This window comes from Leguminivora glycinivorella, chromosome 13 (genome assembly GCF_023078275.1).
Source record: "Leguminivora glycinivorella isolate SPB_JAAS2020 chromosome 13, LegGlyc_1.1, whole genome shotgun sequence".
NCBI classification, from domain to species: Eukaryota; Metazoa; Arthropoda; class Insecta; order Lepidoptera; family Tortricidae; genus Leguminivora; species Leguminivora glycinivorella.
This window is the reverse complement of record NC_062983.1, coordinates 6,981,455-7,002,408: the sequence shown is the minus strand read 5'-3', so window position 1 is coordinate 7,002,408 and position 20,954 is coordinate 6,981,455. Positions and strand designations below refer to the sequence as shown.

The 20,954-nt window shown below is 40.0% G+C and overlaps 2 protein-coding genes across 4 annotated transcripts in view; one reads left to right on the top strand and one right to left on the bottom strand.

Annotated features, from left to right (window-relative positions):
- Positions 1 to 20,954, bottom strand: part of LOC125232882 (extracellular matrix protein A-like) — a 156,501-nt gene that overhangs the window by 67,200 nt on the left and 68,347 nt on the right. The gene's annotated exons all lie outside the window — the stretch shown is intronic.
- Positions 12,284 to 15,294, top strand: LOC125232702. Its single transcript, XM_048138458.1, has 4 exons — positions 12,284 to 12,412; positions 12,510 to 12,621; positions 13,849 to 15,104; positions 15,206 to 15,294. Exons 3-4 carry the CDS (start codon positions 13,883 to 13,885, stop codon positions 15,292 to 15,294), a joined length of 1,311 nt encoding a protein of 436 aa, XP_047994415.1. The 5' UTR covers positions 12,284 to 12,412; positions 12,510 to 12,621; positions 13,849 to 13,882.

Here is a 20,954-nt window from a genome sequence, read left to right as displayed (position 1 = left end):
ACACCAGAGTTCACACTTTGGGGTCCATTCGTGTTCTGCGACGCTGACGAGCTGATCAGACACGTTGTGTGTAAACGCCACTGTCAATCGAGCAAACGCTTGAGAGAGACCACATCTGAGATTGGCCACCTCGGAGAGTGTGTTGCGTTAAGCTTTTGCTATTTAATATCATACCTAACTTAACTTTACGGCTTACATTTTCGAAATGGACCATTTAACAACGAACACCATACTTCATCTGTTTCAATCAAATGAACGAATCCGAAATGTTAAGTTAAAAATCTGATTGCGCTTTTACAGTTCACAAGTTCTAATTCTAAATATGCAATCGTAAACCTTGTGTGCTTTTTAAACCATCAGAAAACCTATTGAGAGTTTCAAATCATGAGAAAGCCGATTAGGAGTTTTAAATCATCAGAAAACCTATTGAGAGTTTCAAATCATGAGAAAGGCTTGATTAGGAGTTTTAAATCATCTGAATATATTGTATCTCAGGAAACTACTATGTGCTTCCACAGCATAACCAACCTAACAAAATAATACAATGTCAAGTTGACACACAAATGCAGATTTCTCAGATGTGTCAATATTCTGAAATTTCACAAAATTGTGAAACGAAAATATTATGATTCCGTGGTGTTTTACATGCTTCGTGTTATTCTGAGCTTCATCAGAGCTGTGCGTCGAGTTAAGTAATTAAGTTCCTCCGTAGTGTTATTCAAATATTTATAAATACTTTTGTAATGGGCGTGTGTTGTGCTGTGTACGATTGTTTAAGCTCTATAAATGACAAAACTAAACGAAAGTTCTACAGATTCCCATTGAATGTATCAAGGCAAGTATATAACCAGTTCCCAGTTATTTTTTAAGTGTTGTAATTTACAATAGATAGTATGTTTAGTGTTTATTTTTCCCGATTCACGAATGCACTACGAATAAATAACCTCAGCAACCCTAGCATGTCTTATCTCACTCGTACAAGCATGGTACGCGAGACTGTGTGCGTACGCGTAGGAACGCGCATCTTTCATATTTTTGATCGCTATTGTCCGAGGTGTGCTGTAAGTTCACTGCAAAAGGGACGCACCGACGCGACAAGCTTTATCACGCTAATATCACAGAATATATAATAGTACAAGTACAGAAGGCCCACTGCTATGATGTTCACGACATGCCGCCTTTTTAAATGCCTACAAAATTCTTACAAAGAAACGAGCCGCACGTGCGCGGCGTTCGGCGATAGGGTTGCCTATGGATTAAAACGAATTAATACTCAGATAAAATGTTATACTATTATATTACACAAGCCTTATTGCACCTTTCCTGGGGACTTAATCAATAGTAGATCTGTGTAAAAATGTCCTATGGTATTTATTTTATTCATGATATTTATTTAACTAAGCATTATTAGCCATTTCACACGCGGACAACGCATATGAACCTTAAACAACTCGCGACGTAAAGTAACAATAGAAACTGCGAACGTGCGTTCCGTGAGAACGCGCGTCACCCCTGATTAGGCCGCGAACTGGCGGCCGCCAGCATGTACTTGTAGCGCGGCGATAGAATCGCGGAGTGAGCCGCCCCTGCTAATATCATGATTGCCCGATGCCCATGTAGAATGACATGCACGTACGCTGTGCTGTGCCCTATCAGTTATCACAAAAAGAAATGACAATAACAGTGGCCATGCCTCTAAAATGCTAAATAATAAGTGCTCAATAAACTGCGCGGCCGCAGGTCATTGATGCCGCTTTCTCGATTTCACCACTATCGCCGAGTATCGTGTGCGCCCGTTTCTAAAAGCACTAGACTTCAAACATGCCACTTGCGTTGGGCTAATGATAAATAAATATTGGATTATTTTTAACATTATTTACTAAGCCAAAAGGAAGCCAATCATGAAGTCATTATTAAAATTTGATCTCAAATGTGTGTGTGATATGGTGTCACGATTGTAATATCAAATTCAGGAATAATAATTAATTGTTTTAACCACAGAATATATAATAATGGTTTAAGCGCACGTGCCAATGCCAATATTTATATCCGAGCAAGCGAATGATTCGAATATTGAATCGCGAGCGTGGATATTAGATGAACTATGATAGCCATACTTCGAACGTAAAGGGTTGAAACAGTTCTAAAATGTTTCGTTTAGAGGATATCTTCAAAAGACGCATCTACTAGCTGAAAATACCCCGGTTGACCTTGAAGTTGGAACATTTGTAAAAAGTATTTGGAAGATACATTTTTGCTTGTGTTTTGTTATGAACTAAATGTGTTGAAAACAAGGTCGAGTCAGATTTTTATGCAACTCCAGGCCCCGTAGCCGAACGCGAAACTCCGTAGAAATGTAGTCTGGCTCTGTCGCGCCAATACGCAAGAGCGATAGAGATAGATAGAGATATTATCGTGAGCGTTTCGTGAGCGTTTGTGCATATCGGCTATCCCTATCCCTATCCCTCACACAGCCTTCATTTTTAATCGAACGCGATTAATTAACATTATTTTTACCTTTTTTCCCAAACAACGGGCTTTCTTATGAAAAATGTAGAAACTGGGAAATTTGCCATTTCCATCGCTGGCTTACAAAAATGGACTAAAGTCATACCTTTCACACGGTTGCTTTTATTAAAACAAGATTTAAGTAAAACGCGAAGTTTAAGATTGTAATAGTCAGGCCGTTTGGGGACGCACTAAAATCCTGCAAATATACTTTTTATGTTGTTCAAATGTGACTTTTATATTTTTACGTGCGAAGGTTGAATTTATATTTTATGAAAAACTAGCTTTCGCCCGCGGCTTCGCTCGCGTTAAGTTCGAAAATTACAGAATGCTCCATACAAACTTCCACCCCACATTTTAGGGAAGTGGGGGGGTCAGAAAGAGACAAAAAGTAGCCTAGGTCACTCTCCATCCCTTCAACTATTTCCACTTAAAAAATCACGCCAATTCATCGCTCGATTTTGCCGTGAAAGACGGACAAACAAACAAACACACACACTTTCAGGGATGGAGAGTGACATAGGCTACTTTTTGTCTCTTTCTAACGCGAGCGAAGTCACGGGCGAAAGCTAGTTATTTTATATGTGGTAGGATATTGTTGTACTAAGATTGCAAAATGTGAGAAAAATTGGTTTAAATTTTAAAGTTTTTGGATAGTTATAACTAAGTTAGTAGCTCAGTATGTACGTACGACAAGAGTATGCTCTTTAGTTCCTAATATTATAGGTATGTACCTAATATACATCACCCATTTATTTATACATATTTTATGTGAAACGATTTTGTACAAATAAAAATTTGAGGAAACTCGGTTATTCCAAATACTTATTACTTATGCAAAATATTATGAAATTACGTATAACCCAGTAAATGATATAAGAAATATGCAACTGTACAAGATATACCTATATGTTATACATATAAATTTCATAATGCATTACTTAATAATGTTATTTAAGAAAAAGATTATTCAATCAATGGTGCGGAACCGTGCGGTTTCAGAGGAATTTCCTCCCACGAACGCTCCGGCTGTGGAATGAGCTCCCTGTCGAGGTATTCCCGATGAACTACAGTATCGGGTTCTTCAAAAAAGGAGTATACAATTTTCTAATGGGTCGGCAACGCGCATGTGACACCCCTTGAGTTGCAGGCGTCCATGGGTTACGGTGACTGCTTTCCATCAGGCGGGCCGTATACCTGTTTGCCACCGACGTGGTATTAAAAAAAACGAATGTATGATAGTTAAGTAAGACTACAGCCACGTAGGCAATAAATTACTCAGCTAAACTGGTCGACGCTTTATGTTGTGAATCCACGCATGTATGTGCTGTCATTTCACTCACATAACTATTTCCTTAGCTATTTGCTGTCTAAAATAATTGAAAGTCATAACTGTATAATAATATTGCGAAATATATTACATTATACAAATATTTTTAAGATTGAGAACTCCAGTTGCCAATTCAACGCCGGACATTAAATGATTTCATTTTGTTATCATTCGCATCACTACATAAAGTCATCAATACAATACATAAGCGATAAAGACTTCGGTCTTTAGACAGAGACAATGAACCTCACATAAGTAAGAAAGAGACAACGCTCTACGAAGACGAAAAACCGATGTGCAAACATTAGCGCCGGGTACTGTAAAATTATGTGCTTGTGCATTTAGAGCCAAAGCCAACCTAAAAGTCCTTTGATTGTTGGTTCAGTAACTTATTTACCTCTTCGCCTAAAAGAAATGTCCCGTTCTCAGGAAAATTTCTTATGTAGATATAACGTTCTCTGTGAATTGAAATTTCAGGGAGAATATTTCCCACTGAGGGAATTTTCAGGGAACGGCACATCACTAGGAGGTAAAGATGTGGGTACCACATGCAATAGATGTGCCTACAAGTTTGTTGCGGATGCTATTTTGTAAGTATCTACGTGTTTAACGAACCCTGCACTGTGGATTTACTGGTAATAGATGTACATCATTATCACCTCCATGCCAAAGTTCGAAAAGCTTTTTTATACGCAAGAAACGACACAAAGACTATTCCAGGATATGATAGAGGTCTCCTCTCCAAGACACGACTCAAAAAAAAATGTCTTATCTCACTCACAAAATCGTGGTACACGTTCGACTTCGCCTAAACGAGCTTAGACTGTGCGTAGGAATGCGTTTCTTTCATAATTGATCGCCAGTGTCTGAGGTGTGTCGCTATTAGTGTCCGAGGTATGCCGCTAGTGTCCGAGGTGTGTCGTACATCGTTTAGATTAGATGTCAGGTTGTAGATTCGAATTGGCCTTCAGTGTGGACACGGCAATGCGCTCTCTCTCGGTTTCACGGGCGGTATGTCGCATGCGCGCACGACACCGACGGTGAAAGTGACCGTTGCACGTAGCTAATTGTCAACGCTAATATAAGTGATATATACGGAAAAGAAGACTTATTCACTAACTTCAAAGAGGATATATGGCATTACGATACAAGTGTGGAAAATACTCAGCTCAGGTTTTGACAGTCTGGTTATGTAAAAGTTGATATATTAAAAAATAGCGGGTTGATGGTAATTTTCATGACCCCCCTTTTTTCTCCTAATATTCTAAATTTATAGAGCAGTGGCCCGTTTCTCGAAAGGTACAAGCCTTGTATTACAAGTGTGTTTCCATGACAACCCATACGATTTGACAGTTCGCGCACTTTAATAAATTTATAGAGCAGGTCGTCCAAGTTAGGTTGGCAAACTCTCTATACAAATGCGAAAAATAATCATTTACTTTTTTCTAATCAGACAGATCACATTCGAATAATTATTCTAAGTATTTTTGTTACACGTTGTATGTTACGATGTAGTTACGAAGCTAAATAAGAGAACAATGCCGTCATGGCAACTATATAATCTTGACAATCGCGCGACGTGACAAGTTTGTCAAACTACTCCATAGGCCAAGAGCTAGGGTTGCTCAGACTCCATTCTGTACCTCACTTTAGAATAATCAGAATTCCTACCTACTACGAACTTTTCTTCTTGTATGTTTGTTCGTCTATTTATTTATCTGTCTCATCATCCTCCTTGTGTTATCCCGGCATTCCACGGCTCATAGGAGCCTGGGGTCCGCTTTAACAACTAATCCCAAGATTTGGCGTAGCTATGTATATATCTGTCTATTATAAAATATTACATGGATGTAGTTTGAGGACCCGGAGGTACAGTATTGTATTGAGACAAAGTCGCGTTTAGCAGCTCATGATGTTTCACCTTTGTGGGCTTTCTGATTTTTTTGAGTTGTGAATAACGTTGGTAAAATCGCCGTCAATAGATATTGTCAACAATGTAAACAAACCATTCTATAAAATATCAATATTCTAGCACAATTTCATTATTTTAAAGGTTGAGGATCATAATATCGCACTTACAAATAGTGCCATTTATCGCACGACCATGATTGCCTGCCTGGGTGGTCGAGTGATTTATAGTTAGTTTTTTGCGAATAAAGAGGACCAGCCACTTTTGTGTCATATCAGTTTTTCAACTTTTACTGCTCGCTTGATCAGTTTCCATTTTGTGACTTGTGACCCTCCACAGTGGTAAATAACTGACAAGCTGGTATCGTCCGGCGAACTGGTAATCCCTGTGGCCCCTTAATTAAAACAGACTCTGTTTATCCTTATCTCTGTCATTATCCAAGTCAATGGAAAGTTACGAGAGTGCGACCTATTCCGAAAGTGAGTAATTCAACTCGTGTCGAGGACCATCGACCTATTGCCATCCTGTCTTCGATAGCCAAGCTGTATGAGTCTACCATAAATAGACTAGTAGCTCCGCAAATTAAGCCTTTTCTCTGTGACTCTCAGCACGGCTTTAGGGCTCGCCGGTCGGTTGAAACGAATTTATTAACCCTGACTGACACCATCTCAGATCATTTGGATAAAGGCATACAGGTAGATGTGCTGTATTTTGACTTTAAAAAAGCCTTCGACCGAGTAGATAACGATGTGTTACTGAGTAAGCTGTGTAAAATTGGATTTTCCCCCAGCTGCTCCGCTTTTTCGCTAGCTATTTGCGTGACAGGCTACAGTACGTACAGCATGGATGCTTTGTATCAAAGACCTATCAGACTCTATCTGGCGTCAGTCAGGGATCGATTCTTGGGCCATTGCTTTTTGGAATTATGGTCAACGATTTACCATCTGTTCTTAGGTCTGCGAGAAGTTTGCTTTACGCTGACGACCTCAAAATTATTTACGGCGTGCAAAACATCTCTGACTGTTTATCTCTCCAGGATGACGTAGACCGAGTTCACTTATGGAGTGTAAAAAATAGGCTGACTTTTAATTCATCAAAATGTGCAGTCCTTACATTTAGCCGAGCTCGTAATCCCCTTGTCTGTGAATATTTTCTGGATTCTGAGACTATTACTCGTGTCAATTCCATACGAGATTTAGGCGTAATCTTAGACTCCAGCCTCAACTTTCATGATCACATTACCTCATTGGTGCGCGACTGTTATAAGAGGTTGGGGTTTATTATTAGGAATTCTAGGGATTTTAATGACCCCGATACATTAAAGATCCTTTACAATTCACTAGTGAGAAGCAAAGTCGAGTCGGCCTTCGTCGTTTGGAACCCTTACGAAGCATCTTACGTCTTACTTCTAGAGAGAGTGCAAAAAGTGTTCTTACGATCCCTTTATAAAAAAATGTATGGGTACTACCCGTTTTTATATCCCACTAAATTCTTGCTGGGTGTGCTTGGTTTTCTCTCTCTGGAGGTAAGACGTAATCATGCACTTCTCACTACTGCCTGTAGCGTCCTGCGTGGGGAGTCGGACTGCCCCGAACTGGTGGAGCAAATGGTGCGTCTGTACGTCCCCTCAAAGACCAGAATTGATTTCAGACCTCGGGACCGTTGCCTACTGGCAGTCCCGGCTTCACGTACTGTAGCGCGCAGGAATTCCCCTCTGGTGCGTTCCTTGGTCCTCCTGAATGCGTTCCTCGCATCAGCCCCTCAGTGCGACTTATTTGCAAGCAGACAGGTTGTTGTGCGTGATGAGTGTCTGAGGTTCTGTGAGAGGATTGATGCAAGGCCTACTACAGTTAAAATGTAGGTAAGATAAATTGTGTTTAGATATCTTTTGTTGTTATTTACTGTTGCTGTGTTGTATGTTTTATTCTATGTAGTTAGCAGTGATTTAGTTTCGACTGTTATGCTGTTAACATGTTTTGTAAATAAATAAATAAATAAATAAATAAATAAATAAATTATAATCAAGTAAGAGCTAAAAAGACGGAGACAGATGATCTTGTTAGCGATAGCCCGAAGACAACGGCATTAATTATAGTCTTTAGCTGGTTATGGTGATGAAAAACGGTCCTAAAACTTTGTGAAATAGCTCCCGAGGCGTTTCGAAGAGTTTTAATATAATATTTCTGCCATTTGCGACTGGCAAGGTCACAAGGATCTATGTAGAAGAGCATGACTTATGTTAATAAAAGTTAAAATATTTACAGATACAGCGGGGCAAATCTCGACTGGGGGGCAATTGTAACTGATCCATTTTTTCCATTATTTACATTATGATGTTGAGTTCTACATGTGTCCACTGAACACGCCTACCATATATAGCCGGTAGACACTCTATTTAATAATATTGTAAAACATGGAAAAATTGATCAGTTACATTAAATTTATTTGCCTGTACCTTATGTCAGATTTGAGATGACTTTACCTATTGCATGATGTGATGTTATATGTATTTACAACTACAGTTGTACTTGCACTTAGGCGAACTTTTCCACTTTTCAAAGAGGCGCAGAAGTACTCGAAACCGACGATATGAGAAATGTTATTTTGGGTATTTTACCATCTGCCTACCCCTCTCGTGATTGTATGTATGTATGTATGTATGTAGCTAGCTTCGAAAGCATGTCCTACGTTAGTTTTCTTGATGATGATTATCTGTAGGTACATACTCGTACACATCCAAGTATTTATTATTTTGTTTACTGATTGATACAATAAAATTACCGGAGCCCAATTCAAATGTAGAAATGTTGTTATGGTTCGAACTGGTTTTGATGCGGCCTTGAACGTCAGTCACACAGTAGGTATGCAATGTAAAAAATGTGTAATTGTTATTGGTGCAATAAACAATACTTAATTGTGAACTGGCTTCAGGCAACCTCGGTAAGTTCAGTGCCCCGAGGTTCCGTTGCACGTAATGTGGAAAACTCTGCCGGTCTAGTCTATGAGCAAAGTATTTCCGTTCAATTTTACTCAGCCGCTACAAACGTCACTGATAATCGCTTATTGCAGCAATTGCTTGTAGATGTACATGTTGCTATATGTTGCAATGTTTGATTGAAAAAACTTCAGCGCTGGCAGTGATCGCTTACCATCAGCCCCTCTAGCACAACTTGTTTTGTCGCGCGCGAGTCTATACTTGAAGTCGTATGATGTATGGACTCGCGCGCGACAAGTTGTGATAAAGGGTCTGGCGACCTATCTAATCGTTTGCCTCCGATCGAGCGAACGCAAGTTAACGTTTGAAGGTGCCTACATAAATCCTCGTAGTTGACCAGACGAGAGCATAACGCATGCTTCGGTGAAAATAGATGCTTGGCCAGTTCTTTGGATTTTTACATTTTTTGAACCGATTATCGCGACAATTTACACAATTGCAGTTGTCGCGACAGGCGCGAATATCTAATGCCACAATACGAATTTCCTAGCGGCAACACTGAACAGCGCCCTCGTGGGTGGAACTGTGGTAAGTTATTCCAACGTGGCAAGTAGTAAGGTTAAACCCGGTATGGCGCGAAGCGTGCGAGTGCATGAAAGTGTAAGATACAGTGAGGAAGCCCACAGCTGTCCTGAGTCGTCTAAAGCTAAGTATTTTATGTTACTTGGTGCTCGCAGTGGTGGTATGGTTTCTCTATGCAATGATCTCCTTAATAGAAGAACAGTAAGTTCGTATGAGTTTGCTTGCCACGGAACCTGCCGTGGAAGCTATTCCTGAGACCATCTTAGGTAAGGCAGACTAGGTTTCTCTGTCTGGGTAAGACTTGACGTGCCCCAGCTCTCAACTCTGTCTGGGTAAGACTTGACGTGCCCCAGCTCTCAACTCTGTCTGGGTAAGACTTGACGTGCCCCAGCTCTCAACTCTGTCTGGGTAAGACTTGACGTGCCCCAGCTTTCAACTCCACCTGGGTAGACTTGACGTGCCCCAGCGTGCGAGAGCCGTGGCGGCTTCGGCAGCCCGGCTAGAGGTGTGTCGATGTGCGGCAGTATACCTCGGCTCGGATGTTAGGCGTCCGAGTTATCCGACCTTTGATGTGTCGGCGGACTCCCCGCGGGGGGGTCCTTTGAACCTTCGTCTGGCCGGGTAAGATGGTTCTCCTTTGCTGTAGAGATAATCGTATATGTATAGTAGGTGATGGTTGTATGAGAATACCATATTCATGAGCAATTAAACCCACAGATCTCGGTGGTATACAACTAGCCGCCATAAGTAAAGCGAAGCAGATTGAAGCTCCCCTGGCCCAGGAGAAGTGGATCAGAGAGAGCGAGGACAAAGAATCCTTCATAGGAGATGAAGGTATGTATGCTAAGCATTCTGTTACCCCTACACCCCCACATTAATATATTAGTGGCCGCCTTTCCCCTTTTACGGTCTTATTTATATACCGTACGTGGTTGGGGGAGAGTCGGCCACAATGGTGGTTAATGCTGGGATCCAGCAGATAAAGAATCAAGGCTTATAATATAAATAAAGAATGCAAGGCATACATTTTCAATATAATCAGACATCTTTACTAACAGAAATCATAGATGGCGCTACTGGTAACAGAAGCTGCGAGATATTATTTTATGCGAATATGTTTGAAGTGTTTTCTTACGAAGTCTGGTTCGGCATTAATTTAGGCTCGTTTAAATAAAGAGGCTGGCATTTGTATTTATTAATTGAAGATAATTTGAGTAAATAAGTCATATTTTATATTTTGCGTAACAAGCGGAATATCAATTGTACGGAATGTACGGAGTACCAACTTGAAGAAATTGCATCATGGTGGCCGGAAACAGAACGATTACGTTTCCGTTATGGATGTATTTATGATTTATTTTACAATTAGAATGTAGTTGTAAATTATCAGGAAGAATATTCAGAGATAAAAATAAATAAAAAATATTGGAGCATTTGTCTGTATTTATCAAGTATGATATTCATTAATTTAATTTTAAGAGAAATACCATTGTGTAATAGTGCCTTCGTGTTACCAACATAACCGCAAGAATAGGCTACGCAAGGCGTCTAGTAATGGTGCCAGATGAGGGCAGGTGTTGCTACACTAAGAAGATTACCCACAAAATCGACGGAAATGTACGGATTGTCGGGATTATCAAGATAACTAAAGAAGATGAAGAAATCGGTTACTAAACGGATTCGACTTGGAAAATTTATGCAAGAACTAATTTTCCAATTAGACGGTTAGATAATTAAGTTATAGCAAGCTGTGCCTAGATATAAGTAGGTAACCTATTCAATTTTATGACATATTAATTGTTTAATATATTGAAAAATTGGCTGATTTATAGGAGTATAATAAGAAGACAAATAATAGTCGTAATAACTAATAAGTATCTTAAAGGAAATATGCGCGTAGTAAAGACGGGTTTGCACTCTATATTTTACTTCGTATGTTTTCTTTTTACTTTAGAATTATAAATTTAGTTTTAAGAATTCGGGTGTATGGCTATTTATAAGGAATCAATATAATTATTATGAGAATTACCGATAAGAGTCCGAAATTCGTTTCATATGGTTGTCTATTGTTTGCCCGACAGTCATTTAACATAATATTCATTTGCCCGAATCTAACTTGCCTGAATTTCATTTGCCCGAATGATTTGTTTACCATAAAAATCATATGACATACTCGTTGTTTATCCGAATATTACCTTCCATAATCATACAATGCCATACTATTTGTTAGCCATATTATTAAGTGCAATAATATGGTTTCATAGAATATTCAAATGCCATAAGCAATTATTGCCATATTAATTGTTGCCCATATTATTACCTAACCTAACCTACTTTCTGATAGCAGTTTCATTTTCCAGGGGTCACAGTTCTAACCTAACCTAACCTACTTTTCCAGCAGTTTCATTCTCCAGGGGGTCACAGTTCTAACCTAACCTAACCTACTTTCTGATAGCAGTTTCATTTTCCAGGGGGTCGCAGTTCTAACCTAACCTAACCTACTGTCTGGTAGTATTTTCATTTTCCGGGGGGTCACAGTTCTACCCTAACCTAACCTACTTTTCAAGCAGTTTCCTTTTCCAGAGGTTTACAGTTCTAACCTAACCTAACCTACTTTCTGATAGCAGTTTCATTTTCCAGGGGGTCACAGTTCTAACCTAACCTAACCTACTTTCTGATAGCAGTTTCATTCTCTAGTCCTTCTAGTACCTATTATAGTAGTTTTCGATTCTGCCAAAGCACATTATGGAAATTGACTTTTCTGGACGCTAATTTGTATGACAAATGATGGTATGGAATGTGGTAATTACGGATTTCGATGATTCTGACAAATGACATTATGGAAACTGACTTTATGGGAAACAAAGTTTCTGGCACTAGATTAATATAGTAAACAATGATTATGGCATAAGATGTTATGAGAAACAATATTATGATTGTTGAATAGGATGGCAAATAAAATTATGGCAAATGAAATTCTGGCAAATGGGGGTATCCCGTTTCATATTTTATCGAAATTTTGGGGGGGAATTAAGTTGACTTTGGCAACATTGAAGGTTGTACAGTACTCGTCCGTCCATTTTGAATCGTTGGCGGAAGGTCGTTGAACAGTCGCGAGTTCCACAGGAAGGTTCCTTAAATTATACAGGTAATCATTGTAAATATTGTAATAAAAAGTGCACCGACGAAGTGATGAGCGTGTAAATAAGTTGGATCATCAAAAATTTGTTCATTTACGTTCATAGGTACAGTGAATTCGCCACCGCCAACCACACCGGACAAGACAAACAACTTTTACATCGGAATTGGCCAAACCCCGGATAAGACTACTTAATACCCGGACAAGACTACTTCTCGGTAAGTTTTAAACATCTACATTGCAGCAATACAACTTAATTCTTTAAAACAAGAGAATGCGATCGTCATTTACTTCGAAGTGAGCGACGGCGGCCATGATTGTTGTCCAAAGTTTGGGCTAACTTTGGACGTCCAACCAACCAAGGAAAATTATCTAATTTTAGTGAAGTTTCTTTCGATATTTATGAGGATCACCATGGAAATACGGGTCTATTACGTTCTTTTATTAAAATATTTTAACTTTCTAGAAATTAACGAAGTGATATTTAGTAGATGAAAATGGACCCTATCATCATGGTAATACGGTTCTTATTAGCGCGGTTTAGAACATCGGATGTACATGGCGGATTTTAATATTTTCACAGTCTATAAAGGACCTTTTTGAACATTTTCTAGGGTCCTTAAGATATATAGTTAGGTATATTTTTATTTCATCATGCATCTTATTGGAAGTTTAGAAATACAACTTACTTCCTTTCTGATTGGGTTTGCAGTTTATAAAAATAACAATTGTGCTGTGTGTATATATAAGCTAACATCTTCTTTACAGGATATTGTGGTGACATTTAAGTGTTTTTAGATTTATTAAATAAGTGTTTCGTGAAGTGTTCCAATAATTAAACAAACAAATGAGTGAAATAAAACTAAATAATTTTTAAATAATTAACTATCAAACAAGTGAAGTAAAAATAAAAAGTTAATAAATAAATAAACCAAACAAATAAACAAAATAAAAACGTTAACTTTCATCATTTTGCAAGCGAGCTTAAGTTAGTGACAGAAGATTTTGTATTGTGGTACCAGTGTATAAACGTCAACGTCACTTACTGATTTGGACATGACTTAGGCTGCTGTAATCTATAAATGATAAACAAAGATTACACATTCGTATGTCAGTGTGTATGTTATGTTGCCTATCATAAATTTATTATTTTACTTCCTTTCATAATAATTTCAAATAAAAGAAACATCTGTTCATAATTAAGTCAATTGTTTTAATTAATTAAATTTAAATGACTTCGACTTTTCTTTCTTTAGTTTCAAACTTGAATGGATTTTAGAGATTTTTAGTTGGATTTAAATTTCAATACTTTGAGATTATTAAAATAAATAATATGTGGAGTTATTAAAAGTTAATTAACCTAAAATATTAAATTACCTTATTGGTGTGACCGTTCATATTATTAGGGAATTAAGGTTAAACGGGTTTGTTTCTGTGCGTTACAGGCTAGACAAGACTACGGTCTAGACAAACAACAGAATGGACGACATTCTTTTAGCAAGGCTTAGGCTCATTAACGACAAACTCACAACGGACTTAGAAGTAATTCCGGGTACTGTTAATTTAGAAAATTTAGTGCAGGCTCAGATCACATACAGTAAATTAGAAGCAACACTGAAAAGACTTAGCGGAGACCTGACGGAGTACTTTAGGCTGGCTTCGACACCCGCATCTGATGAAATCTGCTTGATAAGTGGACTTCAACTTCAAGCAGAGGAGACTTTAGCTGAACTTAAGGTGAAGATTGACCAGATATCTACATCAAGCAAACCATCAGAGAAGCTGACTGAAGCGAACTCCTCGTGCAGACTTCCTAAGCTCCAGCTGCCGGTGTATAATGGGGATGTACTGGCGTGGTATGAATTTTGGGATGCCTTCAGAAGCAACATCGATGCAAGGAACCTGCCGGATGTTGACAAGCTTTCTTATCTTAAGACTTCAGTCACGGGAGATGCCAAAAAAGTCATTGACGGTCTAGCGACTACAAGCACCAACTATGCTATTGCCGTTACGATACTGAAGGAAAGGTTCGGGAAAACTTCACATCTTATAGACGCGCACTATGCAACATTATATAAAATTAAGATGGCCAAAGGCAGTGCGGATGACTATAGAAGGACTTTCAACGAAATCGAAAGGAATCTTAAGATTTTAGAATCACTAGGTGAGAACATTAACCACAACCATCTGCGCTTCATGCTACTAGAGAAGTTTCCTTCTGATCTAGTATACGAAATAAAACTTAAAGTTAAGGATGATTCCATTCAAGAACTGAGAAGCCACCTGGATAAAATCATCACTGCCAAAGAGGACGCGGAAAGGATATCGGGTAGGAAACGCCCTCAAGAGACAGAAGCTAGTACGGTCGGGACTCTTCATGTGAATGCAAAACGTGCGAGATACGCAAACCAGTCCCAACTACAACACAGTAACCAGAGTAAACAAAACCATCAGGGACGCTTTGATAAGAGACCGGTACTAAAGAAGTTTAAGGGTTTCAAGAAATATGACAATAAAGGAAACAGACCAAACCAAACTTCAAACAAAGATCAGGCAGAAACTCAGCGAAGTACTCCAGGGGCTAAGAAGGGATTGGTGTGTATATTTTGCGAAGGGGGCCATTATAATGATAGTTGCCCTGAAGCATCTACTTTAGCAGAAAGGAAGAAACGACTTGCAGGACGATGCTACATCTGCTTCAGTAAGAATCACGTAGCAAATGCTTGCTGGAGAAAGAGAAGGTGTGCCCGTTGTAAAGGAGAAGTACCGCATAATAGAGCATTATGTCCTTTAAATTTTCAGAAGGATACAACGGAGAAGAGTCAGTCCTGACGGTTCTAGAAGAGGAATCACAGCACTCCAAACGGCAACAGTTTATGCAAGCCCCATAGATGATAAGAATAAACAATTTAAATATAGGCTTCTTTTAGATCCAGGTTCCCAACGCTCTTATGTAACATTCCGGACTGCAAAGGAATTAAAACTTCCCGTCGAAGAAGAGAGTCATCTAGTAGTATTCACCTTCGGCGACGATCCTCCCAGAGAGATACATAGCCCAATAGTCACCCTTCATCTACTATCTAGAACAAACAAGAACATAGTAATACAGGCTAACTGCGTAGAGCATATCTCCAGAGGTTATATACCTAATGTCAAGATGAAGAACTTACCGGAGTCATATACACTAGCGGACGACGGGTCGCTAAGCGGACCTGTACAGATCTTGGTTGGAAACGAATATTACTGCAACATAACTTACGAGAAAAAGGTACAACTGGATAGCAATTTGTTTCTAATCGATTCTGCACTTGGTTGGATAATTAGTGGTAGAGCAGAACCACAGCTTAGAGACGAGTCGTACGTAGTGACTTACACTCAGACTTGCATTGAAACGAAGCTTCATCAGCCAGATCCACCTCTTTGTAATGGAGACATAAAGAGCCTAAGGGAACTAGAATGTATAGGTATTAGTGATTCCCCAAGAGCAACTAGAGAAGAAGAAGCCATCAAATATTTTAATGATACAACTTTAAAATTAAATAATCGTTACACGGTAAGCTGGCCTTGGATAACTTATCCACCGGATTTACCTAATAATTTTGGAATGGCTTTTGGTCGTTTATCAAGCTTATTGAAGCGTATGGATCAAGATACGTTATTAGCATACAGCGATACGTTTAAAGAACAATTAGATAAAGGTATAATAGAAGTTGTACCTACTTCAAGAACGTCAACGGGTAACGTCGTTCACTACTTACCTTTCCATGGAGTACGTCACCGAGGAAAACCTATGAGAATAGTTTATGATGCTAGCTCTAAGAGTAGCAAAGACACCAAGAGTCTGAACGAATGTTTGTACAGAGGACCACTCATGTTAGAAGACCTCACTGGCTTACTTATAAAATTTAGAACTCATCGGATAGGTTTAACCTCAGATATTGAAAAGGCGTTTTTACAGATGGCGTTACACGAGAAGGATCGTGATGTAACCAGATTCTTGTGGCTCAAAGATACCTCTAAACCGGTATCTCAAGACAACCTACTATACCTTAGGTTTTGTAGAGTTCCATTTGGCGTCATTTCATCACCGTTTTTGCTTAATGCGACTATTAAGCACCACCTGTCCAACGCAGAAGATCAGCAAGTCAGACAGAAAGCAAATGACATATATGTGGATAACTTTGTTTCGGGTACCGACACTACGGATGAGGCGATGAAACTCTACAAAAATCTAAAAGGATCTTTTCAAGACATTTCAATGTCACTCAGGGATTGGAGTTCGAATTCTAGGGAATTTATGAAGAAAGTCTCTGATACATGTAAAGAAGATAAAGTAAAGGTACTTGGTTTGGAATGGTACATCAAAAAGGATACTCTCCAGTTGAAACCTAACTTACAAGAAGAAGCTGTCACGAAAAGAGGAATACTGAAAACTATTGCATCAATCTACGATCCATGTGGTTATGCAGTACCTTATACCCTATCATGTAAACTCTTTTTACAAGAGCTTTGGAAAGCTGGAGTGTCATGGGACTCACCATTATCAAGCGAACTAACGGAAGAATGGAACAAGATCCGACAGAACTTAGAAGCCATTAGGAAGGTGTCGGTGGACAGATGCTACATGAAGACACCAGTGGGAAAAGGCTACCAACTACACTGTTTCACCGATGCCTCTCTACAGGCTTATGCAGCATCAGTCTTTTTAGTTTGCGGCTCGGAGAAAAGCTTCATTATTGGTAAATCCCGTCTGATACCAATAAAGGATCAGGAGAGTCTCAAGATACCCCGTCTTGAACTTTTAGGAGTACTGATTGGCAGTAGACTGATAAAGTTTGTTCTTAAGTTTCTCCAGCAGAAGATAGTAAGGCAAGTCTTATGGACCGACAGCCAGATCGTCATAGAATGGTGCAAATCTGACAAGCTATTGCCACCCTTCGTTGCCAGGCGGATAGAAGAGATCAAAACAAATAAAGATCTGGAGATCAGATACCTTCCATCAGACCTAAATCCAGCTGACGTCGGCACCAGACCCACCTGTTCAAGAGAGGACAGGGAGAAATGGCTGAGTGGTCCACAATTTATAGTTCAAGATCCGAAGACGTGGCCAACAACTTCTGGCGGTGGACCAACCAGTTCTCTCTTGATTGGGGAGGGTCTTGGGATCCAAGAAGACGAAGAACTGATGGAAATAGTTGATCCAGACATACACAATGTTAGTCCGATGGAAACGGAGGAGAGTACAACTACAAAGGAAGTAGCGAGTCAAGACAATGATCAGATGCCGGATCAGTTACTAAATTTGAAAGAAATTCAAGCTGAATACTTTCCTCTAGAGGTAGAAGGAAAGGTAACTAGTCTAAGTTTGAATTTAGGCGTATTTAAAGACATAGATGAGTTACTGAGGTGTAAAGGTCGTATGAAACACGCAGACTGGTCATTTGATAAACGCTACCCTATACTTATACCGAAAGATTCAGATTTCACCAACGAAATTATAATGAAGACTCATCAAGAAAATAAGCATGTTGGAGTAAGTCACACGCTAGACAAGATAAGGGAAACTTACTGGATACCACAAGGAAGAAGCCAAGTTCAGAAGATTTTGAGGAAGTGCTCCGAATGTATGAAGCATGACGGAGGGCCATATAAACTACCGGAAACTCCTGCGTTACCAAAAGAGAGGGTCAATTATAGCTCTCCATTCACATACGTTGGTACCGACTATCTGGGACCACTTCTAGTTAACAATGGGAATGGCAATTGTAAAAGGTGGATTAGCCTCTACACATGCTTAGCCGTAAGAGCCATTCACTTAGAAGTTGTAAAGGACTTAACTGCGGAAGAAGGTTTAATGGCCTTACGTAGAATGATTTCAGCAAGAGGTGTACCTACCTTAATAACGTCTGATAATGCGGCTCACTACAAGTTACTCTCAGAGATTCTTCAGAACCCATACTGCGTAGAGAAAGAGATAAAATGGAAATTTATACCACAATTAGCACCATGGCATGGAGGATTCTATGAGAGATTAGTTGGTTTAGTTAAAAACTGTATGAAGAAAACATTACAGAAACATTTGTTGAATGACACCCAGCTAGTAACAGCGGTGAAAGAAATAGAAGCAGTTCTTAACACAAGACCCTTAACTTACGTAGATTCAGAGCCGGATCATGTACTAAAACCTTCAGACTTTCTTACCATGGGAAAGTGTATCATTATGGAAACTTCAGATAAGGATCCTACAACGTCGCAAGGGACGGTGACTAAGGACCACTTAATTAAAGGTTGGAAGAAAGCACGGATAATTCTACGAGAATTTAAAGAGATGTTTGAGAACCGGTATCTCCTAAATTTGAGAGAAAGATATTCCCACCATCCTAAAGAACCTAGAGTAACATCAAAGTTAGCACCTAAGATAGGTCAAATCGTGCAGATTAAAGGTGACACGAAGAACAGGATAAATTGGAAAGTTGGGAAAATAGTATCTTTAAAGGAAGGCGCCGACGGTTTATGTAGGGTCGCCAAGGTACGAGTAGGAGATACAGAGTATACAAGATCTATCGCGCATCTCTACCCGCTAGAGATCGAAGATGGAGAAGAGCAGTGCAAACAAACATCATCTTATGACGAAAGTGTTGAAGAACCGGTGCAGCTTCCTGATCTTCCACGTCCATCAGGCAAGGATGACCAGACAGTGGAATCCCTCAACGACGTTGCTGAGCCTTCATCTGAGCAGAGATTCACTCATGAAGTTAGAGATCAGCAAGAAGAAGTACAGCCTCATGCCTCGCCAGCAGAGGGAAAGTGTTCCTCCAAACAAGCGGTTGAGTTTATGTCTAGTGAGTTAAACGAGCCTAAGCCTAAGTCTATGTCCGAACCAGAGCCACTCGCGGTCGTCGACCTCGAGTTTTACGACCAGAATGATCCCGAGTCACACCACCTAGAGGAAGTTACGCCAGAAGGACAACACGAAGAATCAAGACCTAAGAGAGCGGCAGCTCTCCGAGCCCTTGAGAAGATCAAGGAATGGACCAGCAATTTAGTCGCCGTGCTGCTGCCTGAGGCGGGGTGTGTCGCGACAGGCGCGAATATCTAATGCCACAATACGAATTTCCTAGCGGCAACACTGAACAGCGCCCTCGTGGGTGGAACTGTGGTAAGTTATTCCAACGTGGCAAGTAGTAAGGTTAAACCCGGTATGGCGCGAAGCGTGCGAGTGCATGAAAGTGTAAGATACAGTGAGGAAGCCCACAGCTGTCCTGAGTCGTCTAAAGCTAAGTATTTTATGTTACTTGGTGCTCGCAGTGGTGGTATGGTTTCTCTATGCAATGATCTCCTTAATAGAAGAACAGTAAGTTCGTATGAGTTTGCTTGCCACGGAACCTGCCGTGGAAGCTATTCCTGAGACCATCTTAGGTAAGGCAGACTAGGTTTCTCTGTCTGGGTAAGACTTGACGTGCCCCAGCTCTCAACTCTGTCTGGGTAAGACTTGACGTGCCCCAGCTCTCAACTCTGTCTGGGTAAGACTTGACGTGCCCCAGCTCTCAACTCTGTCTGGGTAAGACTTGACGTGCCCCAGCTTTCAACTCCACCTGGGTAGACTTGACGTGCCCCAGCGTGCGAGAGCCGTGGCGGCTTCGGCAGCCCGGCTAGAGGTGTGTCGATGTGCGGCAGTATACCTCGGCTCGGATGTTAGGCGTCCGAGTTATCCGACCTTTGATGTGTCGGCGGACTCCCCGCGGGGGGTCCTTTGAACCTTCGTCTGGCCGGGTAAGATGGTTCTCCTTTGCTGTAGAGATAATCGTATATGTATAGTAGGTGATGGTTGTATGAGAATACCATATTCATGAGCAATTAAACCCACAGATCTCGGTGGTATACAACTAGCCGCCATAAGTAAAGCGAAGCAGATTGAAGCTCCCCTGGCCCAGGAGAAGTGGATCAGAGAGAGCGAGGACAAAGAATCCTTCATAGGAGATGAAGGTATGTATGCTAAGCATTCTGTTACCCCTACACCCCCACATTAATATATTAGTGGCCGCCTTTCCCCTTTTACGGTCTTATTTATATACCGTACGTGGTTGGGGGAGAGTCGGCCACAGCAGTAGGCAATTTCGTATCTTAGGCCCCTGTCTCCGGGGTCGACCTAGCCATATTTGTACTCATTACACTACTTATAGTTCTAAAGCTCATCTATAATGGAACGTACTTAGAGGGCTTATCTTACGAATGGCTAGCTTCAAGGTGTTTGTATGTAGGATAAGTGACTAAGTTCATGTCATTTGGTCATAAGGTACCTACGCAAATTGAGGTTCTATTTTTGAACGCTGAGGGAGAATATTAGTAAATTAAGAAGATAAAATTATTTCAATATCGATTCATAGATACGATAAACTAAATGTCACTTTCCATTACATTAGTTCAGTTTAATTTTCTTTCTATCAATTATTGTCATTTTACTTGGCACCCAGCAGAGCTAGCAAATGTTTGGCGCGACAGTAACACGCGGCAAAAGATCGTAACTGTTTTTCTAATTGTATAGGTATTA

Bases quoted from the DNA above. Each gene is read 5' to 3' on its own strand.
- LOC125232702 (XM_048138458.1), top strand. From the start codon at position 13,883: ATGGACGACATTCTTTTAGCAAGGCTTAGGCTCATTAACGACAAACTC. The intron at 15,105-15,205 runs GTAAGAATCACG...TTAAATTTTCAG, and splicing joins ACGATGCTACATCTGCTTCA to AAGGATACAACGGAGAAGAG.